The sequence below is a fragment of the Panthera pardus genome, unplaced genomic scaffold (genome assembly GCF_024362965.1).
Source record: "Panthera pardus isolate Hobbes unplaced genomic scaffold, ASM2436296v1 HiC_scaffold_27, whole genome shotgun sequence".
Classification (NCBI taxonomy): domain Eukaryota; kingdom Metazoa; phylum Chordata; class Mammalia; order Carnivora; family Felidae; genus Panthera; species Panthera pardus.
In genome coordinates this window covers 39,866,515-39,883,361 of record NW_026526843.1, presented here as the reverse complement: position 1 = coordinate 39,883,361, position 16,847 = coordinate 39,866,515, and the positions used below count along the sequence as shown (strand labels likewise).

Here is a 16,847-nt window from a genome sequence, read left to right as displayed (position 1 = left end):
TGCACCCTAGAACAGGCAGCCCCATTTTGTGAAGGAGTCCAGAGCTCCTTTGGGATCAAGACAGAGCTCACTTATTTGATGACCTCGGGAGCTAGCAGATTTTTATTATTTCATTCCTTCAATGAATATTTGTTAACAAGTGTCTGCTCTGCACCAGGCACTGTTCTAGGCACTGAATACACAGCAATGAATAAGATAAAAATCCCATTGGAGTTTACACGCTAGTGGAAGGAGATATACCTTAACAATAAACATGATAAATGTGTAATTGTACAGTATGCTGGAAATTGGTGAAGGTTATTGAAAAGTAGAAAGTGGATCAGGGCAAACAGGATCCGGTAGTGCTGGGCACATGGATGCTGATGCCTGGCCAGAGGGCACCTGGGTGGCCCAGCCGGTTAAGTGTCCAACTTCCGCTCAGGTCATGATCTCATAGTTTGTGGGTTCAAGCACCCTGTCGGGCTGTCTGCTGTCAGCTCAGAGCCTGGAGCCTGCTTCAGATTCTGTGTCTCCCTCTCTCTCTACCCCTCCCCCACGTGCGCTCTGTCTCTCTCTCTCTCTCTTTCTCAAAAATAAATAAACATTTAAAAGAATTAAAAAATTAAATAGCCTTGCCAGTGAGAAGGTAAAAACTGAAGAAATATTTTAAGGAGTGAGGGTGTCAGAGAGAGAAGAGCCAGTGCAAAGGCCCTGAGGCAGGAGTGTATCTGGCGTGTTTGGGGAACAGGGGAGAAGCCACTATAGGAAGTGGGGTAAAGAGGGGTAGAGTTGTAGCCACTGTAAGGACTTTGGCTTTGTTCCCCCATGAAATGGGGAAATGTGGCAGGGGCTGGGGCAGACCCATCACATAATCCAACTTACACTCTGCCCTACCCTGTTCAAGAGACCGATTTTTCTGTGGTGTTTTCTGGAACACAACTCCTTCCTTCTCCCCGGAGTTCCTCAGACCCTGGAGTTGATCCATGCCTGGACTCTGCCTCTCCAAGTTCCAAGTCCTTGCATGGGGAGGGGGGCTTGGCCTTTCTTGAATACCTAGAACCAAGTGGTCTTGACTCTGCTTCTTGAATACCTTTTTCCCCCAGAAACATATGAAAAAGCCCAGCAAGGAGAGGGGACATTCCTTCAAGGCAAACTCTTTCCATTTCTTCCAGCTATTTTGAAGGATTATGTATTCCCGGGAGAGAATTTTCATACCTCATGGACTGTCTGATCATTGGCATAAGGAAGAGTTTCAAATTCTTCACCCTTTTGAATATTTGCTATCTGGAGAGTCTTGCTTCCATCTCTTGCTCCCTGGCTCTTAGTTTTTGGTCCTTCAATTAACACAATTCTGCTGAGTATGAGTCAAGATAACCAAATGACCTCCTTTGGGTTTTTCCTTTGAATTTCTCCTCTTGCTTAAATACCAAATTGCCAATAATCATGGTACATGGTTCCCGGGACTCAGACTGTGTGCCCTTTGAGTTCCATAATTCAGGCCTTTAGTTTTCCTTGAGAATTTTCTACAGCTAAAATTGCTCCTAAAGTTTGGGGATTTCTACAGAGAGAATATGAGAAGGAATATAAAAAGAAGGCCTGAAAAATGAAAGCCCCAGAGATAATGGTAATACCATCTACAGATGCCTGCGTGAGCCTATATGGATAGTTTACATCGGCCGCCACAAATGATGGGAGGCAAGGCAGCCAGGCAGAAAATCAGAGCGCCCTCTGGCCTAATCCATATCCCTAAATGCAGCCCAGGGGAAAATTCTGGTGTTGCTTCTTGTGCCAGATGAATACCTGGTGCATGATACACTGCTCTCCTGTTCCTTCTTCTCTCTGTAGGAGCGCTAAGGAATTCATCGTTCTTACAGTTCTGAACACTCATCAGGTGAGTGAGCCTCTTTGCCATCTGCCCTTCCTCCTGATTGAGATGAGAGAATCCCATATTGGAAAGTGACAGTGATGGGAGGGCGGGTGGAGGGACATCCCAGAATCAACATGTTGTGAGCCGGAGATTTAGGAGTGACCTGAAAGCATACCTTCTGAACATCTTATCTACTTTCACATTCAAGGCTTGAATTCTGAAAGGTCACACAGTGCTATGTTCTGCCCTGTGCCTTGTGCTTTACTTCACTTAGGCCGCTCACTGCCCCCCAGTCCCAGACAGATTTTCTCCCTCTTTTTTGGCTGTGTCCCATCAAAATTTACCTGTCCAGTGTCCAACCCCCATGAAGTCCTTGCCTATGGTGGGTGCTAGCTAGCTAGCCTCATCCATCCATCCATCCATCCATCCATGCATCCATACCCGTATTTACTAAACGGCCTACAATGTATGAGACCCAGCACTGAATGTGGGGAATTTAATATGAAGTTGGTGGGAAAGTACAGTTGGACAAACAGGTTCATCTTTGTCCTGGCACAGTCACTAACTGGCTGTGTGACCTTGGGTGGGTCAGTTTCCTTTTCTGAACCTGTTTCCCCATCTACAGATTGAGGGGTTTAGACTAGAACAGTGTTTTCCAAACTCGACTGATCATAATAGTCACAGGAGTGCTTATTAAAAGTAAAAATCCCAAGCCCCTCTCCTCAAGAGTTGGATGTAGAAGGCCCAGTGTCCATTCTTAGGTTACATTCTTACAGTAATCTTAACTTAAATGCACAGACCCGGGTGTAAAACTCTTATATGCAAAACTCAGAGCCTTTCTTCCACCTCCAGGCCTAGTTGTCCCTTCTCAGTCCCCCAACACTCCCCTGCCCTCCAGCACTGATGTCCCACCCCCATGGCCACAGGAGAGGTCACACCTGTTGGGGTGGGGGGCATGAAATCAGGAGAACCTTCACAGAGGAAGCTGCATCTGATATGGACCTCTAGAGATTGGGGCAGGATTCCCCAGGAAGAGACAGAGGGAAAGAGTTTCCAGAGACAACGTTTCTGTGCAAAGACAGGGATGGTGCGCAGGCGCAGAGCATGGGCTCATGTGTTGGAGAGAGTTCAAATCAAGCTCTGGCTCCAACTGCCTCTCCCCATGGCCCCCAGCCATCTTCTGTGTCAGTGTGAACTTCACACACACACATTTATGCATGCACGTTCATATTCTCTCTCTCTCTCCCCTGCCCCATACGTGCTCCCTGGCAAATAGGCCTTTCTCAATTGCAATTCTCCTGTATCTCTGGGCAGACATGTTCTACCCCTCAGTGGATGTAACTGATAGACCCCTTCCTCCCTACCTTACTGCACAGGTACAATTGCCTGGTGGGCAGTGGGCAGTCATTCCCCACTCTCCAGTCTCCTGTCATGAAATGGCTACAAGTTCTCCCCAAAAACTATGCTTGTTGTGTTTTATCTCTCTGGTTAGGGACCCATTGTGGGTTACTTTGTTAGTTCGATCTCCTCAAATGCCATCTCCTTATAGAAGCCTTCCTTGACTACCCTTTTTAAGGTAGCATTGACCTGTGACTATCTGCTGATACTGCATAATTTTTTTCATCAGTACTAAAATATTATATTTTTTAACTTTTTATTTGGGAATAATTGTAGATTCACAGGAAGTCATGAAGCCAGTACAGACATCCCTGTGTACCTTTGACCCTATTTCTCCCAAGGGTTGCATCTTACATAACTAAAATACCATATCAAAACTGGGACATTGACACCAATACAACGTGTGTGTATGGTTCAGTGTCAGTCTGTCTGTTGGTTCATGTATCCACCAGCACAGTCAAGATACTGGACATTCCTATCACTAAAAGGACCCCTCACACTGCCCTTTTACAGCCAAACCCACTCACCCCCACCAACCCCAATCCCCATCAACCACTAATCTGTTCTCCATATCTGTAATTATATCATTTCAAAAATACTATATAGGGGTGCCTGGGTGGCTCAGTCGGTTTAGCGTCTGGCTCTTGATTTCAGCTAAGGTCATGATCTCACAGTCATAAGATCAAGTCTCGCGTCGGGCTCCGCACTGGGTGTGGAGCCTGCTTAAGATCCTCTCTCTCTCTCTCTCTCTCTGTCTCTGTCTCTCTGTCTCTGTCTCTGTCTCTCTCTCTCTCTCTCTCTCTCTCCCTCTGCCTCTCTGCCCCTCTGCCCCCCTGCCCCTCTCCCCCACTCACACTCTCCTCGCTAAAATAAAATGAAAATTAAAAATATTATGTAAGTGGGATAATATAGTATTTAATCATTGGGATTGGCTTTCTTAACTCAGCACAATGCCCTTGAGATTCATCCAAGTCGTTGCCAGTGTCAGTAGTGCGTTCCTTTTTATTGCTGAGTAGTAGTCCATGGTGTGGATGTCCCACAGATTGTTTAGTCATCCATCCAATGAAGGACATCTGGGCTATTTCCAGTTTGCAGCTAATACTAATAAAGCTGCTATAAACATCCATGTACAGGTTTTTTTTGTGAGCATAAGTTTTTATTTCTCTGGGACAGATGCCCAAAAGTGTGACTGCTGGGTTGATACATTAAGTGTATGTTTATTAGTAAGCTGCCAAACTATTTTCTGGAGTGGCTGTACCATTTTACATTCCCATTAAATATCATGTGTGTGTGTGTATATATATATATATATATATATATATATATATATATATATATATGTGTGTGTGTGTGTGTGTGTGTGTGTGTGTGTGTGTATGATATATATCTTGTTAGAATGTTGGCTCCTCAAGGATAGGGACTGTGTTTTGTTCACTGCCGTATCCCCCAGCACCCGGAACCTGCCAAAGAAGGAATAAGGGAAACCCAGCTTCCAGCCATCACAGCAGCCTAAACTAAACTCAAGTGCCCAACCTTTGGTGCAGAATGAAGAGCCTAACACTCCCTCCACCTCTGTTCCATCTCTCATCCCAGTGCTCCTAACACCCCTTTGCCCTCTAGTTCTCATGTCCCCACTGTCCTATCCCATGGCCTCTTTGCTATGACCAGGCTGCTTTCCTTCTCCTCCTGGTACATATCTTAGTTCTTACTACCCTGCAGGCTTCTGTCCTCATACTAGTCTGCACCTCTTCTAGTACATGTCTGTTTCCTTTAAGACCTGGCTTGAGACCTTTCCAAACACCTTTGCCTGACTAACCTCAATGAGAGTCTCATTTGTTCATCCATTCAGCAAGCATTTATTGAATGTCTACTGTTCCAGATGCTCTTCTAAACTGGGAACATAGCAGTACATGGGAAAGACGTGGTTCCTACCCTCATAGAGCTTACACTCTAGTATTGGCCTCGTGCTTTCTAAACCCTTAGAGCAGAGACATGAGCACATACACACAGCGGTGATAGTCAAAACAATTAACCTGTACAGTAGGAGCCATTCGATCAGAATGTAAGCCAGCCAGAGTCTTGGAGACCTCCTAACTGCGCCAGGCATTAACTGTTCAGTTGACCATTTGTAAAGAGGTCCCAGGGGAGAGGTCAGGTGGCACCCAGGAAGCTTAGGGCAGTGGTTACTTACCAATCAGTGTGAAAGAAACCCTGAATATTTTACAACAGGTATGGCCATACCAGTGTATCCCAACTGAAGGTCAGCCTTACGTATGTGTACAATCAACCCTCATTATTTGCAGATTCTGTATTTGCAAATTCACCTACTCCTTCTAATGTATTTGTAACCCTAGAATCAATACCCACAGTGCTTTCCTGGTCATTTGCAGACATGTGAAGAACATGAAAACATTTGAGTCTCCCAATGCACACATTTCCAGTTGAGGTCAAATAAGGCAACGCACTGCCATCTTGTTTCAGCTGTCACACAGAGGTATCCAGAATATAGAGATGGCAGGGAGCAGTGCAATGTAGTGCAAGAAGCTCAGTCTGTAGAACAGTTGGATGGGATTTGAATCCTAACTCTGGCACCTGTTAGTGGGGCGGCCTCAGGCAAGTCACTTAACACTTCAGAACCTCATTTTCTCCTAGTGAAATAAAGAAAATAGAAGCTACCAGGATGAGTTGTTTTTAGAATTATAAATCATAATCTATGTGAGGTACACACACACACACACACACACACGCATATTTCCCCTAAGGAGCAACTGTTCAGTATTCATTAGTTCAGTGTTCGAGGTGAGTTTATAAAACGTAACTACCATGAGTCACAAAAATGGACTGAGAAAGAGAATCTTCTCTCTCAAGTTATAATAAAAGTTTATTGACAACCCCCAGCATATGTTCAGCGTGGTAGCCCCTGCATCACAGAACATAGTACTGAGTCCACAGTACTCAACGTCTTATGGTTGCGTGGAGACTGCTGCCTCTTACCAAACTCTCATCTTGTTCAAGCTTGATTCCCACTTCTTCTAGGAGACAGTTTCCCAGTAGGTCCAGCATGTGGCCCAGGAATCTTTATACCTCTAAGGTTCCTTCCAACTTGTACATTCCTTGGCTGATGAGGGTGGTTCTTGACTCTGGCTATACATTAGAACCACCTGAGAGGCTCTTAAAACTATTGATGCTCGGGGCACCTGGGTGGCTCGGTCGGTTGGGCGTCTGACTTCGGCTCAGGTCACGATCTCACGGTCCATGAGTTCGAGGCCCACGTCGGGCTCTGTGCTGACAGCTCAGAACCTGCAGCCTGTTTCAGATTCTGTGTCTCCCTCTCTCTGACCTTCCCCCATTCATGCTCTGTCTCTCTCTGTCTCAAAAATGAATAAATGTTAAAAAATTAAAAAAAAACTATTGATGCTCAGCTTCTAGCTCTTACCAATTGAATTAGAAGCTTTGGGGATGGGACCCAGGTTTTTGTCTTTTGAAAAGGCTTCTGAAATGATTCTTATGTAGCCAAGGTACATATCAAGAACTACTGATGTAATAAGAACTCTTTCAGATGACATTTTTCTTTTAATGAAGTGACTTTTATGATGGCAGACCATGGGGGTATTTGAGGGGAGTGGTCACAGCGGTCCATTCCCAGGGCCCCTCAAACTGTACTGCATTAGATAGCCACTTATTAAGCCTATATGTATTTAAGGGTGTTCCTTAATCTTCAAGTGACCAACTATCCCCATGATTGACTAAATATGTATTAATTTTGGTACCCTTAGACCTTGGCACATGGTGTGTCCTCAATAAATATTTTAAAAGTACTTTGTTGTGACCTAGATAAAGAAAGTAGACAGTCCCTTCAAATGAAACTCTAGTGTTATGGTACTGAAGACTTCCCTGTACCCAACAAGCCAGGATCCCGTTTGTTTGGGGCCACATGCCCAGAAAAAAAGGCCAAAATAATGGGCACCTACTGCAGAAGAACTGGTTTTCCACAGAGCTTCTTGAGGTATAATGCTTAGCAGATGGTAGGTCCTCAAACCATATTTGCTAAAATTGTTGAACTAATTCATTATGAACTTTAGCAGTCAACTACTAGCTCTTATTCTGTGCCTACTCTATGCTTGGTGCTAGGGGTAGACATAGTAATATAAAATTCCATCTCTTCTTTTACAACCTGGTTGAGGAGGTGAACGCTGGCAGTATGGATTACCAAGGAGTACTATAGGAAATCCAGGGAGGGGACTGAAGGAATCGGGGAAGAATTCAAGACCAAGGCAGAATTTGAGCTGGGCTTTAGAGATGGCATTTAGCTAAGCAGGGGGGATGCTACAGGGCAGGCAAAAGTGGGAAACAGCACAATGTGCCCAGGGAACTGGGGGCAGAACCACCTGACGAGGCCATCGATGGGGAATAAGGGTCATGTGTGGCTTGCAGGGGACTTTGGAAGCTGGAGAAAGGCCATGTTCACCTCCAGGCACCAAGTGCAGGAAGGAAGACCCTGGGTCCCTTATCAGTAGTCCAGTGAAACCAGGATGGCCCTCCATTGTCCCAGACTCCCACAGTGCTATGGGAAGTGCTTCTAAGTAGGCTCAGGTGAAAGGAGCCAATGAGCCAGCAGAAAGGAGAATTGAGAGGCTGTCAGACCTTCGGGAACCTCTCAAAATCAAAGTAGGGCCCTATCGTACACCAAGATGTTGGGCCATATACCTGACTTTGAACACAACCCTGAAATCTGTATTAATAGAGCCATGAAATTAAAAAATAGTCAAATCGTCACCAGCTGCTGAATGAAGTCCTGGGGGAGAGGCAGACTCTCTCCTCTATTGCTTATTCCACCAAGCTGCTGGCTTCATATTTGCTTCGAGGGGCTTCACAGTGGCCCCAGAGGTGCTTAGTAATTCCAGTCCCACGTTTCAAGCCAAAATTCATTTTAGCCAGCAAGGGTGCCTGTTGCAAAATGACACTCCCGACTGCTTGAAGGAAAAATGGGGTCAGTGAAGAGCTCAGATGTCCCAGCTTTAAGGTACTCAATTAATCTATGCTTAATGGGTTAGGACATTTTCAACAATATAAATTCTGTGCCTTATGTTCTTAGAGATTCCAACTTTTTAAGTCTGGTGTGGGCCTAGAAATCTGTGGTTTAGCAAGCACTCCCCAGTGATTCTTATCGTCAGGAAAGTTTTAGAAACAGTGGGTGAGTGCATGCTAATGAGTTAGTGCAGGAATCAGCAAACTTTCTGTAAAGGGCTGTATAGTAAATATTGTAAGCTTTGTAGACCATACATGATAGTTGCAAAAGCAACCACAGACAGTAATACATAAGTGAAGATCACAGCTGTATTCCAATAAAGTTTTATTTACAAAAACAGGTGGTGGGCAGGATTTGGCCCATGCAGGCTGTAGTCTGCTGACCCCTGAATTATGTTCATTACTCCTCCCTGGTACCACATTGGCATTTTGATCAGGGCCTTCCCCATTCTCAATATTTTCTTAAGTTTTTATTTATTTATTTTAAGAGAGAGGGAGAGAGTCAGCAGGGGAGGGACAGAGAGGGAGAGAGAATCCCAAGCAGGCTCCACACTGTCAGCACAGAGCCCAATGTGGGGCTCATACTCACAAACCATGAGATCATCACCTGGGCTGAAATCAAGAGTTGGATGCCCAACCAACTGAGCCACCCAGGCACCCCCCTAACTCTTAATATTTAAATTCAAAGGAGTGACCCTAGCATTAAGATCTTCAGTCCCTGTAGCTGAGCTTCGAAGATGTTTGGAGCAGGGAGACCTTTGAGAGCACCTGCAAGGTGTATCACACTGCAAGGCAGACGTCACCTGTGTTGAAGCATAAGGCTAGCTGTGACTCTGTGACATGTAGCAGAGCCCAGCTGGCAATGAGTGAGTCACCATCAGTGATCAAGGCTGAAGACTGAGAATAGGATGGATTCTTAGAGACTGACAGGACAAGGGTCAATAAAAAATGAGGCACGAACAAGCTGAAAATAGCTCTACCACAGACACCGGAAATGATTATAATCCCTGAAAAGAATGGGCCATTCCACTTCCTCCTTCATGATTTTGCTCCTATAAATATATAAGTCTTTTGTTTATAGTGGTATCTGTAGGACAGGATCCAATCTGGGACTTTTGGTAAAGACCTCAAGGAGTCATTCCCTCACCATAGGTGAAGACACAGAAGGGTACCAGTTGCGGTTCTTCATATGCTCAAAAGTCAAACCAGAGCCACTGGATGAAAGATCCTGCAGTCGCTCTGTAAAACAGTGTGGAGGTTCCTCAAAAAACTAAAAATAGAACTACCCTATGACCCAGCAATAGTACTACTAGGAGTTTACCCCCGGGATACAGGAGTGCTGATGCATAGGGGCACTTGTACCCCAATGTTTAGAGCAGCACTTTCAACAATAGCCAAATTATGGAAAGAGCCTAAATGTCCATCAACTGATGAATGGATAAAGAAGATGTGGTTTATATATACAATGGAAGACTACTTGGCAATGAGAAAGAATGAAATCATGCCATTTGCAGCAATGTGGATGGAACTGGAAGGTATGCTGAGTGAAATAAGTCAGAGAAGGACAGCTATCATATGTTTTCACTCATATGTGGATCTTGAGAAACATAACAGAAGACCATGGGGGAAGGGAAGGGGAAAAAATAGTTACAGAGAGGGAGGTGGGCAAACCACAAGAGACTCTTAAGTACAGAGAACAAACTGAGAGTGTATGGGGGAGAGAGGGGAAAATGGGTGAATGGCATTGAGGAAGGCACTTGTTGGGCTGAGCACTGGGTGTTGTATGTAACCCAATTTGACAATAAATTATATTCATTAAAAAAAAGGAAAGGATACCCAGCTTCAGCTGGCTGTGGGGAATAATCGCCAACCCAAGACTCGGGAAATCTGGGTTCTAGTTTCAGCTCTACTACCAAATTATTTTGGTACTTGCAGTAAACCATATCCTCTTCCCAGGCCTCCGCTTCACGTGTGAAAATGAAGGGTGGACCACATGGCCCATTCAGGCCTCTGGAGATGCCTCGTTCCACACTGCACAAAGGCATGCCATCACAGATGATTATAGAGAAAGGAGGACGTGACTGTCGGGTAGAAACAAAGATTTCACCTGCCTCCCGTCTGTGGCACCTCAGGTGGAAATTTGGACTGCTGTGGAGTCTCCCTGAACATAGCCATAGATCTTTCTCTCTTGCCCCTTCTCTTTTGCTCCTGCTGCAGCCTGCAGCCCCTGCCCAGGATTTAAGCACTAAGCTATGCAACACACAAAGGCATTTCTTGACTCCCATGAACAATCAATACTGTAATCACCTTCTGCAACGATCTCCAGCCCTGGATTTTGTTGTGCTATATCGTCTGCTGCCAACAAACTATGTCTGTGCCTCAAGACGGGAAGCCTAAGGTTCCTTTAGCTCAGTGGTTCGTGCAACCTTAGCTGCATTTTGAAATCATTGGAAATTAAAAAAAAAAATTACCAATACCTGGACCTCATCCCCAGGAATTTGATGTCATTGGTCTAGGGTGGGGCCCGGGCATTAGGGGTTTTAAAAGCCATTCCACTATTTCTGCCACACAGCCAGGACCAAGACCCACTGCCTGAGGTCCTACTGGACTTGGGTTGAACAGGTGGCCTTCTGCAAACTGCCCTCTGTGGGGAATGAGATTGCTGGCTCAGGAAGAGAACACAGCTGAGACAAGGGCCCAAGACCTGATAAGGACATTTGTTTCTGGTGTGTCTTTATCTTAGGGTCCCGCCCTCCTGTGGCTGCTCTGGTAAATGAAATTCAAATGCAGCGTAAATGGCAGAAAATAGCTTCATGTATTGCCTTACCAGCTGGCAGGGCCCTTCAGAAGGGATTCTTGATTGTGGAACACACAGGCTCCATGACCGAGCTGGTAGGGGAGGTGGTTTGAAGGAGCCCCAAACCTGATTCCCACCATGGTCTTCCTCATCTTAGTAAGAGGCAACTCCATTCTTCTAGTTGATTCCTCTCTTTTTTCTCACCTCCCACATCCAATCCGTCAACATATCGTCTTGGTTCTATCTTCAGAATCTATCCAAAATTAACTCACTTTTCATAAGCTCCATTATTACTACCCTAGCCCTAGCCTCCATCCCATTTTAGCTGTATTATTACAGGACACACTGAACTAGTCTCACTACTTTGGGTGTAACCCTCCAGTGGAGTGAAATCCAAAGTTCTCGCCATGGCTGACCAGGCCCTACATGACCCAGTGCTCAACTGCCTCTCTGAGCATACCCCTCCACCTCCACCCCCATCATTCTGCTCCGGCCACACTGGACTCCCTTGCTGTTCCTCATGCACCCCAATCCCACCTCTGAGCCTATAATATTCTTTCTGCCCAGGAGGCTTTTTCTCCACATATCCTTATGGCTGGCTCTTTTTCTCCACATATTCTCATGGCTGGCTCTCCCTCACTTGCTTCGGGTCTCTGCTTCAACATCACCTCCTGTGTGAGGTCTTCCCTGCACATCCTGACTAAAATAATACCCCCATCACTCCTACCATCACTCATACAGTCTCTTGTATAGTCCTTCACCCTGCTTGATTTTTCCTCACAGTCCTTATTTGCTACCTAAAAGATATTCATTTGTTTATTGTCAGTCTGTTCCTGCTAGATGGATGTTCTTTGAGGCCAGGGAGCTTTGTGTTGTTCACTGCTGAACCCCTCATCACCTGGAACAGTGCCTGGCACATAGTCGGTCCTCCCTAAACTTGTCACATGAATGATTAAAGGCTCCTGAAGACATGAGGGTTCCCCTCATGTAGACTCGTGCATTTCCTTGAATCATTTTCTATAATCTCCTTCCTAGGGGCAGGGCATATCTGGGAGATGAATAAGGTCATTTCTGTAAATCCTTCGAGATGCTCGTATTCAGATGTGATAAAAACCACCATTTAGGTATATCTCACGTTAAGCAAACCAAACATATAATAATTCAATGGATGTTATTGCTAAAGGATTTTGGCAAACTCCACTAGGCCCAGAGTGTTAATAATGGGATTCAATCTACCCAAATTCAATTCATGCCCAGCTTTTTCAGAACACACCAATCATAGAAGGAAGCACTTAGCACATCGCCTTGCACCTAGTAAGGAATCAATACGTATTTATTGACTTATTGATCAGTAAGGCAAAGCATGCCCGTACTGAGACATCTTAACTCCAGGCAAAGGTCAGGTTTTTCCCAGGGATAGAGAACTCATCAGCCCTCTGTTCTTTTTCCAGTCCCCCAAATCTGCCTTCATCAGCGCTGCAAAGAAGGCCAGGCTGAGATCGAATCCTGCGAAGGTCCGATTTTCTGAGCAGGTGGCAGTTGGAGAAACAGAGGCAGTAAGTGCAGCTTTTCAGCTCCCTGTCCTTGGCCCTTGGCTAGAATCAGCCTGACCGCGGAGGTCTGGCTTTGGAGCAGGTACTCGAGAGTGGGCGGCATTATGAAAGGGCTGGAGGGGAGAGGGAGGACCACAGGGCTCCAGGCTGGTTGTAAGATAGGAGAACGTGGCATCCAGAAGAGCCCTGGGCACTGTGGGATGAAGGAACCTGTATCACTTCACTCAGGCCCCTCATGGTGCTTAGAGAAATTGCTGTCCCTGGCATGATAGCTTCCACTCAGAACAAGTGCTCCACAAACATCTTCGGGCTATTTAATAGAAGCCAGAAAGAGGTGGTGGTTTTCTGAAGATCTGGAGCAAGAGTGCCTGGTGTAATTGAGCTGTCTTCGCATTAAAGTAATCCTGCAATGGCACGTCTTGACTAGTGAAGCAGCCTATGGGAAATGATACAGACTCTCATTGTCACGAAGCTTTTTTTTTTTTTAAGATTTATTTATTTTTGAGAGAGAGAGCATGTAAGCAGGGAAGGGCAGAGTGGGGGGGACAGAAATCTGATGCAGGCTCTGTGCTGACAGCAGCTGGCCGACGCAAGATCATGCCCTGAGCCGAAGTTGGATGCTCAGCTGACTGAACCACCCACGTGCCCCCCCATCACAAAACTTTTATTAGGCACCTGCTGTGTGCCCAGTACCACATGGCATGGAAAATGAACACCTGTTCCCTGCCACTGGATACCAGTGGGTGATGTTGGGGCAGGGCGGGGGACAAGTAGTTCAGATTGAGATACATAGAATCCCCCATTGGGTGGTATGGTTTCAAGGAACAGGTGATGCTTGACAGCCCATGCTATGTAGCTGCCCAACTGGGAGAGTCTTGGCCAGCCTGCAGTCTTTCTCACTGCTGTATGGGGTTTACATGAGCCGAGCTGTCTGCTCCAGATAAGCAAATGAGAAGAGGTGGATGGAGAGCAGAGAGATATGTGTTAAGCAGTCATGGATTATGGCCAGAGCCACCCAGGAGTCTGCAGAAGTCGGTGATATCCAGGTGCGGGTGGACAGAGCCAGAGCTAACAGGCATTTGTGTGCTTTTGCAGGCTTTTGCAGGCAGGGCTCTCAGGGGGCCTGTGGCATTTATGTACGGAGGCACAGCTGCACTTGAGAAAAGCCAGCAGGCCCAGCCTGAGTGGGGAAATCAGTGGGGCGCCAGGCACTTCTGTAGTTCTTTGAAGCAGTGCCACTCAGAAGATGGGATAGAGGATACAAGTGTCTTCCATGTCCTTTTCCCCAACACTCATCCCCAGACTCAGCCTAGGCCTTCTTCCATCCCTGTTCAAGGAAGGCTGAAAAGCCTGGGAGCCTACAGGGTCCCACTGGGTAAGCCGTCAAGTAATTGGAGGCTGGACTCCATATCAGTCGTAGCAGAAGAGGTTAAAAAGAAGTGGGGGGTGGTGAGCAGAGAGACGAGGCAACAGTATCTAGTCCCTACAGACCACAATGAAGAACACCCTTAGGTCCGAGCCACAAAAGAGACATTTGTGCCCTGAACCCTTGAAAACCCAGAGCCAACGCAAATTGGATTTGCAAAGCACAGACTATCCCATCTCAGCATTACAGAGTAATCAATCAAGACCTGGCTACCCAATGAAAACCTCCCTACCACCTCCCCCTTTTTCCTCCCATCTCTTCCTCTCCCTTCCACTCTCCCCTCCCCACTCTCTCCTTGCTACACTATGACCCCCCTCTCCATAAGTCTCAGCTATCCACAGGTAGGATCAAGCCCCCACTCCAGACCAACCTGAAAGCAAAGGCCCTGGAGTAGCTAGGACCCACCCAGGGTTACTTCTGTCGCTCCTGGACCGACCACCAGGCACAATTTGGGGCTCTTGTCTGAGAGAGAGAGAGAGAGAGAGAGAGAGAGAGAGAGAGAGAGACATCAATCTTCCCACTCTGCTGTACTCAGGAAATTACCTGATGTCACAACAACCCCTACCTCCCACGCCACCAGTATGGACCCTAGCAGCCTCACCATTGGTTGGGACCTAGGGAACTCCAGGCCCAGGTGACTCTGGGCTGTCCTATCATCCCTTTGCCTTGGTGTTCCAGGGCTTTAGTAAGCAGCCAGAGCAAAAATAAATCCCGTGGGCGTTCCTAGCCAACTCTATTTTTAAGCAAAATCAATTAAGTAATTATCTGAGTCCAACCCCAGTGTGCTAAATAAAACCTGCCACTGCCGACTGTCATCAGCCTGGGGATCCAGGGCCTCAGGGCTTGGTAGGAGCAAGGCATCTCAGGATCAGTGAGAGAACCAGGGAGTCACACTTTCCCAACTTTATACCCCATCACTTCCTACCACGATTTGACTCCTGGCCCCCCCCCACCACCAATCATACCCTGACCCAGGAGGACTTGCTTGATCATTTTTCCATGCTGTCCATGACGGTCCCTAGGTCTGGACTGTCCCTCTTCTAGCCTCTCTTAATAGTCTACACCTACCATCTCCTTTGAAATCAAAATCTAAGTCGCCTCACCTAGGAAACTTTAACTATCTTATACCTGTTGGTTTGTTTTCGGTTTTACAATTGTTCTCTAATGGATTCGTGTGGGTGTTCACAAGAGTGTAAGACCAGACCCAGCCCTCTATTTCTGCCTGGGTCTCATGGGGCTTAGCATAGTGCTGGGCATATACTAGAGGCTCAATGAATGCCCACTGAATTAAGGAATCCAACCATCTTATGCAGCTTTTCAGTTCCTATAGAACTGGTGATGGCCCCGGGAAATGGTTGGGTTCTCCAGATGATTCTAATCATTCAAGTAAGCACATATTAAGCACCTATTACTCATATATTCAGCAGCCATTCATTGAGCACCAACTGTATGCCAGGAACTCTGCTCAATGTCGGAATTACAAAGATTGAATAGGACATGGATGTGCTCTAAGTTCACCATTTGTGAGAGACCAACATTCTTCAAAAATATGCTAAGAACATTGAGAGAAGTATGTATACGTTGCTGTAGGAACACGTGGGAATACCAGGTCCAAGCACCTGAAGAGTTGGGACAAGACTTTACAGAATTTGTATTTAAGCCAGGTTTTGAAGGATGAGTAGGAGTTTGCCAAGGAGGGAAAGGGAAAGGCAGAGAGAACAGTCTTTATTTAACAAATATTGAGGGGCGCCTGAGTGGCTCAGTTGGTTAAGCTTCTGACTTAGGCTCAGGTCACGATATCACAGTTCATGGGTTCAAGCCCTGCATCGGGCTCTGTGCTGGCAGCTCGGAGCCTGCTTGGGATTCTTTCTCTCTATACCTCTGTCTCTACCCTTCTGCTGCTCGCACACACTCTCCATCTCAAAATAAATAAACTTTAAAAATAAACAAAAAAACCCCACCACAAATATTTATTTACCTTTTAGCACTCTACAAATAAACACCTGGGCCAAGAAAACTTTTGCTAAGAAGATATCAGGTGTTCAAAAATGGGCTTTGGGGCACCTGGTGGGTCAGTTGCTTGAGCATCTGACTTTGGCTCAGGTCATGATCCATGGTGCATGAGTTCGAACCCCACATTGGGTTCACTGCTGTCAGTCTGTCAGCACAGAGCCCACTTCAGATCCTGTGTCCCCCTCTCTCTGACCCTCTCCCACTTGCACTGCCCCCAAATAAATAAATATTAAAAAAAGCGGCTTTACCAGAGGTTCTCAATCAAGGTCAATACTTCCCACTCTCACAGAGCTTTTGGAAATGTCTAAGGATGTTTTGGGTTATCCTGACAATTTGGCATGCTATTGGCATTTAGTGTCTCATGGTCAGAGATGCTAAGTACCCTGCAGGGAGTGACACAGTCCCTGAACGATGAATTGTCAGACGTAAGGAGGTGTGAAAGAGCAGGATGGGTACCTGCACCAGCGAGACATGACTCTGGAGAAATAGGCAGGTCCAGGTCAGAAAGGACGTAGAAGATCATGGGGGACAGGGAAGGGCAGAACAAAGTCATGGATGTTGAAGTGACCTCAGTGTGTGAAGAGTCTGGCAGAAAGGGAAGTGTCAGGATATAAGAGCAGGCCAGTGAGGGGGGCTCCTAAGGAGGCCTTCCATCTGGTCTTTAGTGATGGTCTCTATGGACCAAGCACCACTCAAAGCTGTGGAACTGGGAGCCATGGTAGAATGGGGTGGGCTGTGACATCAAATGAAAGGTAAACTTTTGATATGGCCCAGTGTCTTCTTGGA

General features: G+C 46.3%; 1 protein-coding gene and 1 long non-coding RNA gene across 6 annotated transcripts in view; one reads left to right on the top strand and one right to left on the bottom strand.

Moving 5' to 3' along the window:
- Positions 1 to 16,847, top strand: part of FRMPD3 (FERM and PDZ domain containing 3) — an 85,568-nt gene that overhangs the window by 23,007 nt on the left and 45,714 nt on the right. For 3 of the 5 annotated variants that reach the window (XM_019435674.2, XM_053891288.1, XM_019435677.2), the window contains 2 exons: positions 1,825 to 1,870; positions 12,521 to 12,625. In XM_019435674.2, the coding sequence (XP_019291219.2) occupies positions 1,825 to 1,870; positions 12,521 to 12,625 (151 nt within the window). The remainder of the gene's footprint in view (positions 1 to 1,824; positions 1,871 to 12,520; positions 12,626 to 16,847) is intronic. The other 2 variants (XM_053891287.1, XM_019435678.2) reach the window with 1 other exon arrangement.
- LOC128773754 (uncharacterized) lies at positions 12,385 to 14,528 on the bottom strand. The gene is made up of 2 exons (XR_008418174.1): positions 14,419 to 14,528; positions 12,385 to 13,058 (listed from the first exon to the last, which is right to left on the bottom strand). It is a non-coding gene; the product is annotated as an uncharacterized LOC128773754 (long non-coding RNA).